Source organism: Acanthisitta chloris, unplaced genomic scaffold (genome assembly GCF_000695815.1).
Source record: "Acanthisitta chloris isolate BGI_N310 unplaced genomic scaffold, ASM69581v1 scaffold23266, whole genome shotgun sequence".
Classification (NCBI taxonomy): domain Eukaryota; kingdom Metazoa; phylum Chordata; class Aves; order Passeriformes; family Acanthisittidae; genus Acanthisitta; species Acanthisitta chloris.
In genome coordinates, this window is record NW_008676868.1 from 1 (window position 1) to 13730 (window position 13730).

Below are 13730 nucleotides of genomic sequence, written 5' to 3' on the forward strand. Positions count from 1 at the left end.
CTGGTTGATTCTATGATTCTGTGAATAGCATCATAATAGTTCTGGAGTGTGTGTGATTCCTAAGTCTAACCCCTGGTGTTTCTGTTCCAAACACAGTCGTGATGAGGTGAAGACTCGATGGAGTGTTTCTGACTTCATCAAGGCATTCATTAAATTCCATGGCCATGTGTACCTGAGTAAGAGCTTGGAGAAGCTGAGCCCTCTTCGAGAAAAGCTGGAAGAACAATTCAAGGTGAGTTCTAACAACAACAGATTAATTAGTATATTGAGGAGAGTATTTTTAGCAGCTCAGTTCTGAAATTACAGTCCAATAATAACTCTTTCACAGGCTAAAATACAGGAAACTCAAACAGCCACTCAGGGATGGTTTGCATTGCAGCTACCACTAGATAGTTCTGGTCACTTCTGCCCATAGTAGGGATTTTTTCCTTACCTTGAATACTGTGTGCAGTTTGGGGCACCACAATATAAGAAAGATATGAAGTTATTGGAGTGTGTCCAAATGAGGTCACGAAGATGGGTGCTACAGCCAGGCCCAAACTGTCTTTACAATAAATTAACTCCCCCCCAGAACTTGCTTTGAATTAGCTTTGCATTTGGGCTGTTGAGCACTGGCACTTAGTGCTGTTGGAAAATGAAATAATTGTATCTCTTTTTGTGTGGGTGATTTGGCTCTTGAACAAGTACTTGCTTTTTCCACAGTGCTTGTAATCAATAATTATGAGCATTGCTCAGGCATGTGGAAGAGTCTTTGCTTTCTGAGCTGATCCAGGGTGTTAAAACAGAGCTAATTGAGCTGCTTTGCTGCTTAGATTACTTTTTTTGTTTGTATTATGCACCATAAGGCTTAATTTACTAGAGAGCAACTCTTCTGGCTCCAGTGGGTTGGATGTGGATGGGAAGTTGGCTGTGTGGTGGCTAATCAGTTTAACTCTGGGGCTGATTTTAGCTCTGAGGAGAGCAGTTGTGGGGTTGGCAGTGCTCAGGCCCACAGTTCTGCTGCTGGCAGCTCTGCCAGTCTGAGCTGTTGGCTCTGCAGTGCTTCATGCCCTTAACTACAAAAATCAAGGTTGAACTTGGAGCTTAAACCTTTTGCTGTTGCTTACACTGGTTAGTCCACTTGCCTCCCTGATTGTTGTGTCTGGAGATAAGTTGGTTATGGGTTAGGATATCTCCTGTTTTTCCACAGAAAGCATTAAAGTTCCTTTTCCTGGCCTGAGAAAGGTGTCTTTTCCAGCATAGTTACTGCAAGGCATTTGTAAATAGCTCGTGCTATTTTAGTCCACTGAGGCATTCCGTGCCCCACCAAGTCAGATGTGGGATTAGTTTTTAATACCTAACCACCCAGTAGTTAGATTTTCCTGGGGTGTTTGTTAAAAATGTCCCCCTCTCTATGCTGTCCCTTGGAAAGGCTGGCAGAGCCCATGGGTCCACGTGCCTCTGCAGCTCTTGCAGTGCCACTGCTATGCTGTCACCTCGCATCAAGTCGCGCTTGCTCTGAAAGAGAACCACATCCAAGGGGGTGTTGATTTGTGCATCTCAGCTGGTGTGTGAGCAGAAACCTTGGCCTTAACAGCTGGCACCTGCCCCAGCCCTCCTGGGAAGCTGCACTGGAATAGTTTGCCCGGGGAGGTGGTGGAGTCACTATCCCTGGAAGTGTTAAGAGGTGTCTGGGTCTGATGCTGGCGGGTATGGGTTAGGATTTAGGGGTTACAGCAGAATGGCAGGTTAATGGTTGGATTTCATGGTCTTAGAGGTCTCCTCCAGCCTTGATGATTCTGTGATTCTAAGCTCAGTGCTGTGCTAGTAGGGATGACCTCAAAATAAAATCCAGAGTGAATGGTGCCTTGAGGGCAGAAGCATTAGTCAAGCAGTGAAGTAGCAACTACTAATCCTTTCGAGTGTGTGCTTTCCCATCTAAAAATACATTCATCATGTGTCTCTGTTGCAGAGGTTGTTGTTCCAAAAGGCCTTCAACTCTCAGCAGTTAGTCCATATTACTGTTATCAACCTGTTCCAACTGCACCACCTGCGAGACTTCAGCAACGAAACGGAGCAGCACAGCTACAGCCAGGACGAGCAGCTCTGCTGGACACAGCTCCTGGCTCTCTTCAGTAAGTGTGATTTTTGGAGTTCTCTTTGGGTTTCATGTGGAATCCACTAGTAGTTTGCTGTCAGTATCCACCTTACTGCTTATGTGAGGTGAGTGATGAGAGCAGACATTGAGGAGAAAGCTAAGAGAGAAGATGGTTGCACAGGATCTATGTCTAGCAATGCTAGCTACCACTGGATTTCTGTGCCCTGGACTTCTTCTGTTTGAAGAAGAACAACTCTGCAGCTTTTTCCTGGTTTTGAGAGAACATTGTAACTTGGGTGCAAAGCTGGGTCCAATTTGGCAGTAGGTCGGGCTTCTCCTCAGCTGGCTGCATGCAGCTGGAGTTGCTTTGAATGGAGCTGGTCCTGATCTAACAGGGCTGAAGTAGGAGCTGACAGAAGATCTCAGCTGCTTCTGTGCTCTTGATAACGTCAGCTAGGAGATAATTGGGAGTGCAGAGTGTTTTAGACTAGCCGTGGTGACTTGCTTAACCTGATCCATCCCATCATCTGTTTGGCCTTGGTTGTCAACACCTGCATTTTTGAAGAGCTGGATTTCTCTAGATTCCAGCCTGGAGTTGATTCTGAAAACCACACCAGTCCCTACTGGTGTGGTTCCTGTGTGTCTCAGCTTGTGTGCCCTGAGGGGTCTGGGCTGAGTCCCTGCCTGCAGAGCTCCCATACATCCCTGTGCCTGCTGACCTGGGAAAGTGGATAAAATGCAGGTAGAGAGTTGAGTTGATAATTTCTAATAAATAGGTGAGTGAATATTTTTGCAATGGGTTCATCTCCCTCAATTTGGTTAACTTCCCAAATGATTTGCCATGGCACTTGAAGGGGAAAAAGCCACCCAGATTCTTCATGGTAGAAAACTGTTCAAAAACAAAGGTGTTCTGATCCCTTGGGGGATTGTTTAAGGTGAAGCAGTGAAGCTGTTTTGTTCTAAAGATAGTGCTCTTAAAAATAGGGTTTTATGGTGTTTGCTTAGGTTATTTGGTCTTTACAGTGTCATTTCCACATCATGGAGTTGCTGTGTTTGGTTTCCCCCCCTTACTCTGTTTCTAGTGTCATTTCTTGGAGTTCTGTGCAAGTGTCCTTTACAAAATGACTACCAGGAGGACTCTGGGGCTGCATATCCTCTTCCAGCTGTGAAGGTTTCCATGGATTGGCTGAAACTCCGTCCCAGTGTTTTCCAGGAGGCAGTGGTGGATGAGAGACGGTAGTGAGTGTTCATCTTTCTTTTGATACACTTGCTTGCATGAAGTCATAATGACTAATAAGGGGGAAAGTGATCACATAACTCATTATTACAGGCATCAGAATGATGGAAAATGTATGTGCTGGCAAGCTCATAAAGCAAAAGATGAGACTTGTGGGTTACAGGAGCAAATTTTGTTTTGATTTGCTTTAGCTTTGCTGTAGCTTCTTGAAGATCTACTTTGTAATGTTCAACTTGAGCATAACTGAGTGTACCCTTAGACTAATCAAGTGTAGTGATTTCTCAGATGATTAAGGGATTTGGCAGGAGAATACTTGCCTCAGTTTCATGCACTGAGCCATCTCTTGGGCAGTGCAAGGATCCACTCACCCAGGAATTAAACTCAAGGTGTAAGGAGAGACTGGATGTGGCACTTAGTGCCATGGTCTGTTTGACAGGGTGGTGTTAGGGCATAGGTTAGACTCAACTCACCAAAAATTCATTTAATATTCTGTTAACTTTTCATGAGTTATAGCAATTCAGTAAGGTGTTTCTTCAGGTCTGAGCCACTGTTTCTGACACAGCTGGAGGAGTATTTTTCCTAGGATGAGCACTCTAAGGAGAACAGTGTGATGCCTGTGGAGCAGTGGGTCCCTAGAACTTGTGTTTGCTAAATAACACTCACACAAAACTTAAAGCCCTGGAGCTGTGGGAACTTCAGCTCCAGAATTCCTGAAGGGAATGTTAAGGAAAACCTCAAGGAAAGGAGGAATACAGTTCACAAATTGTTTGAGATGATAGTAACTATTACTGAATTCTGCTCTTGGGTCAAGAAATATTCCTTATCCTTTTTAAACTTTGTTGGCCCCATGCCATGTGTATAATTTTCTTGTGGATAATTAATTCTACCCCAAACTGAAATAGAAGGGAAATGTGTTTACCTAGAAAAGTAGCTGAATCTGAAGGCAAGAACTGAGGACAGAAATAACTGTGTCTGTACTGGTGTGTTGTCTTGGGAAGTGATTTTCCAAACCTGCCTTGTGGAAGCCACTTGAGGTCTAGATTTTGGTGTGTCCTTACATGACTCTTTTGGATCCCTTATGAAATCTCATTGTTTCAAACACTGTTCAGGAGGATTGTAATTTACTGGAGGCTGCACCAGACTTTCACACTCCTTTTTTTTTCCCCTCCTTCTGTTCCTTGTCAGTCATGGGAAGGAAATATTGCTCAGTGTAGCATAGAGAATAAGCAGAGAGATGCTGTTTGCAGTCCTGCAGTGGTGCTGGAAAGCAGCTCCTCTTGGGCTGGTGGGTGCACATTGCACTCCAGTGCAGGTACTGGGTGGTGGGTGACGCCTGGAAGTCTTGCTGAGGGGAGGACAAGTTCATTTCACCAGCACTGAGCACAGTTAGCATCCTACAACAGCTTCCTGCTGCCTCCATGGTGCCTATAACTGCAGCAGAAGGAAGCTTAGACTTTTGGGCATGAGCTTTTATGAACAGGAGTGAAACAACCTGTTGGTGGCAGTTAAATGTTAACCACCTGTGCAGTGATCAGTGTGATTGTAAAATTCTTTGCTCCAGGGCCTGTGGGAAGGATTTCCTGGTGTTGTGAGGGTAAGGCAGGGGGCTGGCAGTTCCCATGGGGTTTCATGGTCTTACTCAGTGCAGCTCTTACTTTGAGCTTCTGACCTGTGTGGTAGCTGCTCCAGCACTTCAGTAACAGTGGTCATGTTCACTTGAGAGAAACCGTGTCTTTTTCTGGGAATCAGAGGATTTGTGGAAGCTCTGACTGTGTAGCAGTTACACAGTGGTAAAGTGAACCCATTCCACGTATTCTGTAGTTTTCACTTGTGGTTTGTCTGTTTTCTAATTTGTAGCATATGGCCCTGGCTGATTTCTCTTCTAAACAGCTTTCAGCCTCACGAAGAGGATCTCTCCAGTAATAATGGTAAGGACACTTCTAGTGTGTGCTGCAAAGAACTGGGGATGATGAGCAGTTTTCCTGATGGTGTGGGGAATTACAGTTGAAGAGCAAATAAGGAAGCAAGTTGTCTTCTAGTATTAGTGCATGTGCAGACTTTATGTGGTTATTCTGGAGCTCCTCAGGCTGCAGGGTGGAGCAGTTAGGAGAAGACTCTGCTCAGAGATATCTACTGTGATACTGTGTTCAATGTTTTCCTGCTTTCCTGACACTGTTCACTGTGTTTGCCAGCAACCCCCCTTCCAGAAGAATTTGAGTTGCAAGGATTCCTGGCTCTGAGGCCCTCGTTCAGGTGGGTGACAGCTGAAGGACACTCATGTCAAGGCTTTGATAGGCATTGGTCTGTTCCCTCCACTACCTCATCGATGAGTAGTTACTGCTGCATGGATTGATGTAGGTCTCTTCAAAACAGCTGTAGTGCAAGTCTTGAGCTTACAATATTGCTCATGAATTTTGTATTCTTATTCTGTAGTCTTCAGACTAGTAAATGGAAAGGGAAACACTTATGAAGGAAAGGAATACTTGGAAGCTGCTCGATGTGGTTTTACTTTGGTTGTTCTAACTGTGTCCCTGCACCTAACACCATGCACAAATGCTGGCTAAATGTTAGATATATTCACTCAGCTATTAGTTTTCTGCTTTTGATTATCACACAGATGAGTTTTGGGCCTTTTGTATAGTTAAAACCTCCCCAAACCTCCTTAATGTGGCTGCACCTCACCAGAAGAGAATGACAGCTGTAAATTAGACCTAACATTCACGTTCTGATTGATATCTGGTGAAAGTTCACAGCTTCTAATAGAGCAATACTGACAGATCGTATTGCTAATGAAATACGACGTTGCAAGGGTAATTGTGTAATTAATATTCCCTCTCCTGTGTCAACACTAGGAACTTGGATTTTTCCAAAGGCCACCAGGCAATTACAGGGGATAAAGAAGGGCAGCAGCGTCGGATCCGGCAGCAGCGCCTGATCTTCACAGGCAAATGGATTGCTGATAACCAGCCAAGGTAATTGCAGGTGCCCTCTCTGTGCTCCATGTGCTGCTGTTAGCTGAGGCAACACAGGAGCCAGAGTTGAGTGTTGTTTGCTGTTATTGCTCTGTTCAGCACAGCAATGAGCTGTGAGGTGAGCACGAGATGCTAACAGTGCTGCTGACGTGCTCTGTGGGTCAGCATGCCCTTGCTCCGTGGGCTGATTTTCATAACATAATTAATGTAGTTGCTTTTCAATTCCTTTCTGTTTCAGGTTGATTCAGTGTGAAAATGAGGTAGGCAAGCTGTTGTTTGTGACAGAGATCCCAGAACTGTTGCTGGAGGACCCAAGTGAAGCCAAAGAGAGTCTCGCCTTGCAGGAAACATCCGTTGCAGAGCCACTGTCTGCTGATGGGAGCCCTGGACTCAAATCAGTTCTGTCCTCTGGCAGAAGCCTGAGCAACAACTGTGATGTGGGAGAAAAACCAATGGTCACATTCAAAGAGAACATCAAGCCAAGGGAGCTGAACAGGGAGCAAGGGCGTATCTACCCCCCGAAGGACGTGGCGAGGGAAAGAAGGGACTTTAGCAAAGGATTAGTAGCCAGTAAGAATGATGGGAAGAAGGATAACAATAAGAGAAAGAATGAGACCAAGAAATGTGGCTTGGATAAGATGCAGGAAGCAGGGAAGCAGAACGTGGCAGTTCAGGTAAGCCTTTAGCTCAAAGGGTTACTGTGACTGAGGTGGTACTGTGCTTGTGTCAGGGCTGTCACTGCTTGTGTAGAGCTGAGGTCTCACTGTGGGCCCTGCAGGTACAGCTAATGCAAAGAGCAGGTATTGGTGACCTTTGGGTCTCTGCCCTTTTGCTTGATGCTGTCTCAAACAGAGAGAGAGGGAGAAAAAGATAGGGTGGAATGAAAAGTGATTTTGTTGTGTTAACTGTCTTAAAAAGCAGACTGCTGCCTGTTAGTCCAGAGGTTATTTAGGCCATCAGCACAGTTCACATGGCCAGGTTGTAGTCATGCTCTCACCTGTGCTGTGGCCTCTTTTGGAGGAACTGGGCACTCTGCATTTTCAGTTCACTTGTGCAAATTCAACAAACTGAGCACATTGCAAAACAAACACCAAATTATATATGTGGATTAAGATCCTCTGTTCTGTGCATGCAGTTAGAGGTCTCTCTGGAAGCAAGGAAAGCCACACACTGCTATTAAATCAGGAATCTGTGCTCAGCATTTTTGGTTTTCACATCAGCTGCTCTTGCATCAGTTGTATTTTTAGGGACATGCTTTTTTTCCTCTCTTCCTGTGAGCTTTGCATATGAAATAGCTCAAGAAAGCAGTGAATGTACTGGTCTGACTTCCACTGAGCTGTAGTAAGTAAGGGTGGAGAGTTTCAGGGCTGGTCTGTACCTGGGCAGTTGGGTTGCATCTCAGTCATTCCCTGATGACTGTTGGAAGCATTTGATGCTAGTGACAGAGACTCCATTATTTCCCTAGATAAATTGTGTCATTTCTTTACTGCTCTTGCAAGTAGAAAATACTTGTAATGCATGTTATCTCCCTCTTTGTGTAAGCCCATTACTACTGCCCAGGACAGGTCTGCAGAACAACTCTTCCTCTTTGCAACTGCTCTGAAGTCCTGTCACTGAGTCTTGCTTTCCCTAGGCTAGACAAAACCATCTCTCTCAGCCTTTCCAGCTTGTGGTGTTAGGAGCCTCGGGTTGTTCTTCTTGTTCTCCTCTTGATCATTTGCTGTTAAGCATCATTGCTATGAAATGGAAGGTCTGAACTGGCAGCACTATTCAGTTGGGTTTGCAGGAGGTCCCACCAAGTAGGGGCAGAGGGTTCCTGTAAAGGCTACAGAAACCATGTGGGAGTTGTTTGTGAGTTGCTGAACACTGAAAACCAACACAGGTGAGACAGAGCAGCAAGTTTCTTACGTATTTGTCAGACTTGTCTGGAATCTGGTTGCAGGCCTGAGCACAGCTCCCACTCTGGATGTTTGTGCCCCTGTCCTACAAAATAAGGACATGAGGCTGATACACCCCCACCAGATGTGAGAAGGATGTGTAGTTGTTCAGACAGGGAAGATATTTTAACTTACCTAATTTATCAGAAATTTGCTTGCCTTAGTCTTAAGAGCTAACTACCTTAGGGAGAACTTATTTCAAACCCACCTGTAGCAGAATCTGCTGTGGTTGGTCATTCTTTGCCTCTTCTTGAATAGAAGTCAATTTTGACTTTTTAGTTCCATCAGCTGTATTTATGGCAACTAATCCAATGCAATTCCTTTTGTTTTATACAGTTTGGTGGACTAATTCAGACCCACTCCAGAACAGAGGGAGTGTTTGTTTCCCCACACACTGTACAGCCAGTGGAGGTTTTGTACCAGTTGGTGGAGTGTTAGTGCTCCTGCTTTGGCCTTCCTGGGAATTTCAGGCTCAATCTCCTCCATAGTTCATTGCCTTTGAAAGCTTTTATGCTGCAACTTTGAAGTGGCAAAAATGTGAGGAATTTTACACAAAAGTAATCGGTCCTGCTTGGCAGATAAGGGGAAAACTGGCACTCTCAGGCAGGATCTTGAGTATGAATCTCTGCTCTCCAGGGAAAATAATGTTAGGTGCCAAGGAAGGTTTGGTGCAGACTTACCCAAAGTGTAACAAGAGGTCACTATGATGAAATGCTGCTTCCCTCCAGCACGGTGTAGGAACATTTAGAGCCATTGTGGGAGTAAATATTTGGTAGCTTTGACACTTTAGAGGTGAGATAAAACAGAAACAATGAAGCAACTGGAATCTGTCTGTCCTGATGAATCAATTTTAGTGTGAGGTGAGATCAAACAGAAACAATGAAGCAACTGGAATTTGTCTGTCCTGATGAATCAATTTTAGTGATTTAGGTTTTTAAAGTTAACTGTATATTGTACAGATAACCTTTTGGAAACCACCTTTGGCAATGTGTTATAGCACAGAGGGTCTAAAGCTCTTGTTTTGAAGTCCCACAGAGGGAAGGGAGTCTTGGAATTCTCTGACATTGCTCTTAAAAAGTGCACAGCACTTGGTGTGGGTTATAAAAATGTTTGGCTTATTGTGTGGAAAAAAAGGCACAGCACAATTTAAGCTTGAGCATACAGAATGTGATGGAGGGTGAAGGTGGTCAGTGAGGAGATGGGGCCTGAGCAAGGGCTGCATTGTCTGGGGTGTTTAGCATCAGCCTGAACTTTGAGGTGTGGAGTTCCCTCCTGACTTTTTCTAGTGGGAGGTGAAAAAGGCACCCAAACCTCCCAGTTGTCCAACTACAAAAAAACTCTACACTCTCATAATTTCTACATGGGGAGATTCAGTTTGGAAAAGAACCTATGAAAACATTTGGCTGCATCTACCCCTTTATTTTGGCAGAAACAAATGCCCTGAAACTCCTTTCAACTCAGCAGCAGTAAATGTGGAAATAAACCCTGCACAGTTTTGGTTGGTTTGGTTTGGATTTTTTAGATTTGGTCCCTGAGACAACCCTTTCTTTCACTCACCTCTGAGGCTTGGCATCAGGTCTGCTCCTGGGCCCTTTCTGTATTGCCCAGGTTCCTTGCTTGCTATCTTTTTCCTGCCTGCTCCATCTTGCATTCCAGGCAGTTCTGCTGAGCTGAACAGAAAGGGAAAGTAGTCTTCCCCTCTGTCTTCCTCTCCAGGAAGACCCAGACTGCAGCAGGCCCAGACTCAGGTAAACATTCCATTCCATTCTTCTCTCTGCCTTTAACTGGTGCAGCTCTTTTCACAGAACACACAGCAGCTACACAGTAAACTGAACGAGGTTAAGCACTGCTGCTGTTTGTCCTGTGTGCTCTGGGTCAAAGGAATTTCACTGTGTGCAGGAGTTTGTGCATATGGACTAGGCTGAGAGGATTCCCTAGGAAGAAGGTGGTGGTGTTTGTTTATTTTTAAGGTGCTGCAGGTAAGTGGCATGAGTTAGGCTGAAGCAGTGCCCTAGGAGAAGCATAATAGCATTTGGTTTTTTGTGTTTACACACTGCAGGTGAGCAGCATGCTAAGTTCTTTGTGTGGTTTGAGGACGGTATTGTCTGTTCCTCACTCTCTTGCTAGAGAAGGAGCCTGTTGTATCTTCTGAGTAGACATCAGAGTGCTTTTGTGAGGCCAGGAGTGCCTGAGGACACACGGGGTTACCTGCCTCAGCTCAGTCAGGAGGGTTCCTGTGTTCCAAACCTCTCCCACTTACTTAAGGGAAAGAAAACAATCTCTCAGACAATCTGGGAGTTTATTTTTTTGGCTTGAAACGTGATATGGGTAATGACAGGAAAAGTTTTCTAATGTCCTCATCCTTTCTTTTGCTTCAGGTGAAATCCCAGACGGAGATGAGGAAGACTCCGGTGTCTGAAGCCAGGAAAACACCTGTAACTCAGACTCCAAGTCAGGCCAGCAGTTCCCAGTTCATCCCCATTCATCACCCAGGAGCCTTCCCTCCCCTTCCTAGTCGACCAGGTAATTTGCCTCCTCCTTCTGAAGTGTGATTTGTTGTTGAGTGCAGAGAAAACCCTTTAACAGTGGTTGTTACAGCCTCTGAAGGCAGGAGCTCTGTTCCTGAGCATGGGTTCTCATGTTGGGAATCTTACAAAAAAGGGGCATAGCAGAAGTGAAATGAAGTAAGATTCCTTATGCTTTGGAATCTGTCATGAAATCTGCCACCTGCCTTCTTGGGTTAGTGGGATTGAGATCAAGGCACTGCATGGTAGGCTCTTGCTGTAGTTAGTCAAAACATGACAAAGCCTTGTGCTGGCTCAGGAGCAAACATCCTCTGTGCTTAGGGATCGTTACAAAAGATCAGTCACACTGTTTGCTTCTTGAAAGCTCAGGGTTTTTTGTAGTGATGTTCCTGTCTCAGACTGTAGTCTGTGTGGTCTTATTTGCTGCTTTGCATGTTCCCATTTTGCTGTGGAGTGTTCCTGTCATCCCTTGCTGTCCCTGTTTGCTCAGGGAATAACTGGAAGCTCTATCTTCCCTGCAGCTGTTATGTGGAGTTCCTCACTGTAAGACAGAGAGGCATCTTCCCTGTCCCAAAGTCAGCATAAAGTCTGGCCTGTGAGACATGGAATTAAACCAGGCTTTGCAGTGTGAACTACAGGGAAGGAATTGATCTTGCCTACAGGCTTTGCTTTGAACTACAGGGAAGGAATTGATCTTGCAGATATTAGGATTTATTTGCTTGCCATCTGTCTCCCTCTAAATCAATCCAGAGACTGGTGATCCTCTGGGGGGAGGCAACAGACTTATCTTATTGATTGCTTCTGTTTGTTCCTGCAGAGGTTTAGTCCCTGAAAATGTGTTTGAGGAGGGAGGGAACTTTGAGGGTAGAGCATTAAAACCCCAGAATGGGGAAGAAAAAGGGTAGTGTGGGGAAGAAAAACAAGGAGGTTGAGCCTCCAGATATGGTTAGCAGTGCCTAGAATATTGCAAGAAAACCACAGACCAGACTCTGAATCCCTGTGTGATCACAGCCATTACCTGCAGAGGAGAGGAAGGACATGGTAGTGGATGTGTGCAGACTGGTGCTTCCTTTCCTCATGGTCTAAAGGAACAGCATAGGAAGAAAAGCCCCACTAAATGTTTTCTGCAGGGAGCTGTCTGCCCTGCCAAATGGTGATGAAAGGTTTGGCTTTATCTCTTCCAGGATTTCCTCCTCCAACCTACGTTGTCCCCCCTCCTGTGGCTTTCTCCATGAGCACGGGGTACACCTTCCCAGGTGGTGTTTCTGTCCCAGGAACCTTCCTCCAGCCCACAGCTCACTCGCCTGCAGGAAACCAGGTGCAAGGTGGGAAACAGTCCCACATTCCTTACAGCCAGCAACGGCCCTCTGGACCAGGGCCAATGACCCAGGGACCTCAGCAAACACCACCTCCTTCCCAGCAACCCCTCTCATCTTTACCAGCTCAGGCAACAGCACAGTCTGCAAGCCAGTTACAGGTCCAAGCTCTGGCCCAGCAGCAGCAGCAGCAGTCCCCCACGAAAGCTGTGCAGGGCCTGGGGAAGAGCCCACCACACCACTCCGGATTCCAGCAGGTAAACTTGGCCTATGCTATGTGCAGAGCTTTGTTTAAAAGTAAATGGCAATGTTCAAGACTTGTGTTCCTGGATTACCTCTCGAAATTGTTGTTGAAGAACTTTTTCATTGTGAACTTCTGGGCAAATGTGAAAAAGAGCTGAAGTTTGGTGGGTATGAACATAGGATGCCGTGCCTGAGAGGAAGGTATGTACTGGAGTGGGAAGGTGTTTTCTGTCACCCTTTTTCTGTGTTTATAGGCAAGGTATGAAGGTGATACTTCTGATCAGGTATTTCTCTCTCAGGCCTTTCTGGTTTTCTTGTGTGAGTAACAAGGCTGAGTGTGAACCTTTACTCATGCTCTCCTTTTGGCTAACTGGTTGCAGTGTCAGTTCTCTCACAGCTTTTAGTTCTGTGCTCGTGTTGTGCTGGAGAAAATCTCCCTTCTGGCACATCCAGACCTGATGGTGAGACCCTCCTGATGTTTCATAGTATGTTAAGGGGTTGGAATGGACCTTAGATATCATCTAGCCCCAAGCCCTGCCCTGGGCAGGGACACCTCCCACCAGAGCAGGTTGCTCAAGGCTCATCCAACCTGGCTGTGAACACTGCCAGGGTTGGGGCAGCCACAGCTTCCCTGGGCAACCTGGGACAGGGTCTCACCACCCTCACAGGGAAAACTTCTGCCTGATATCTAAATTTCCCCTCTTATAATTTATCCCTACAACCCTATGTTCTGGGCAGCCAAACCCTGGCTCAGCACCTCACTAAAGATTTACTTTATGAGGTATTGGATTAGAGTAAGGCTTAAACCTTGACTAGATGAGATGCCTACCAAGGCTATGCATTTTGGTGAATTCACTCAGCAAATCAGACTATTTGTGGAATGTCTGTCACATGCGAGCCAGGCCAACAGTTTGCATGGAGTTAGGAGTTCAGCTAACATGAACTGTTCCTCCCTGCTGGTGAAATCATGTCTCTCTGCCTCAGTATCCACAGGCAGACTCGTCAAAGCAGCTCTGGAACCCCCCTCAAGTCCAAGGCTCCCTGGGGAAGATCATGCCTGTAAAGCAGCCCTATTACCTGCAGGCCCAGGACCCTCTCAAACTCTTTGAACAGTCATTGCAGCCTCCCGTGATGCAACAGCAACCTCTGGAGAAAAAAATGAAGCCTTTCCCAATGGAGCCATATAACCAGAACCCCTCAGAAGTCAAGGTGCCAGAATATTACTGGGACTCTTCCTATGGCATGGCTGACAGCAGGGTGATGGCCCAGCAGTCAAACATGGACCGCAGGGGAAAGCGGCAAGGAGTCTTCCGCCCAGAGCAGGATGCTGTCTCCAGGATGACCTTTGAGGTAAGATCCATGCTGCCAGTGGGGAGAACCAACGAGGCTCTGATATTCCCAACAAGTTCCCCTGTTTCAGGAA

At 45.9% G+C, this 13730-nt stretch overlaps 1 protein-coding gene across 1 annotated transcript in view; it reads left to right on the forward strand.

The window, feature by feature from the left end:
* Window positions 1-96: 96 nt before the first annotated feature.
* SMG7 (SMG7 nonsense mediated mRNA decay factor) overlaps window positions 97-13730 on the forward strand; it is a gene marked incomplete at its 5' end in the record, with an annotated part of 20679 nt that continues 7045 nt past the window's right edge. Inside the window, 10 exons of the mRNA XM_009076303.1 lie at window positions 97-232; window positions 1952-2114; window positions 3160-3316; window positions 5172-5242; window positions 5507-5567; window positions 6167-6286; window positions 6525-6960; window positions 10602-10746; window positions 11933-12321; window positions 13292-13657. Of these exons, the coding sequence (XP_009074551.1) occupies window positions 97-232; window positions 1952-2114; window positions 3160-3316; window positions 5172-5242; window positions 5507-5567; window positions 6167-6286; window positions 6525-6960; window positions 10602-10746; window positions 11933-12321; window positions 13292-13657 (2044 nt within the window). The remainder of the gene's footprint in view (window positions 233-1951; window positions 2115-3159; window positions 3317-5171; window positions 5243-5506; window positions 5568-6166; window positions 6287-6524; window positions 6961-10601; window positions 10747-11932; window positions 12322-13291; window positions 13658-13730) is intronic.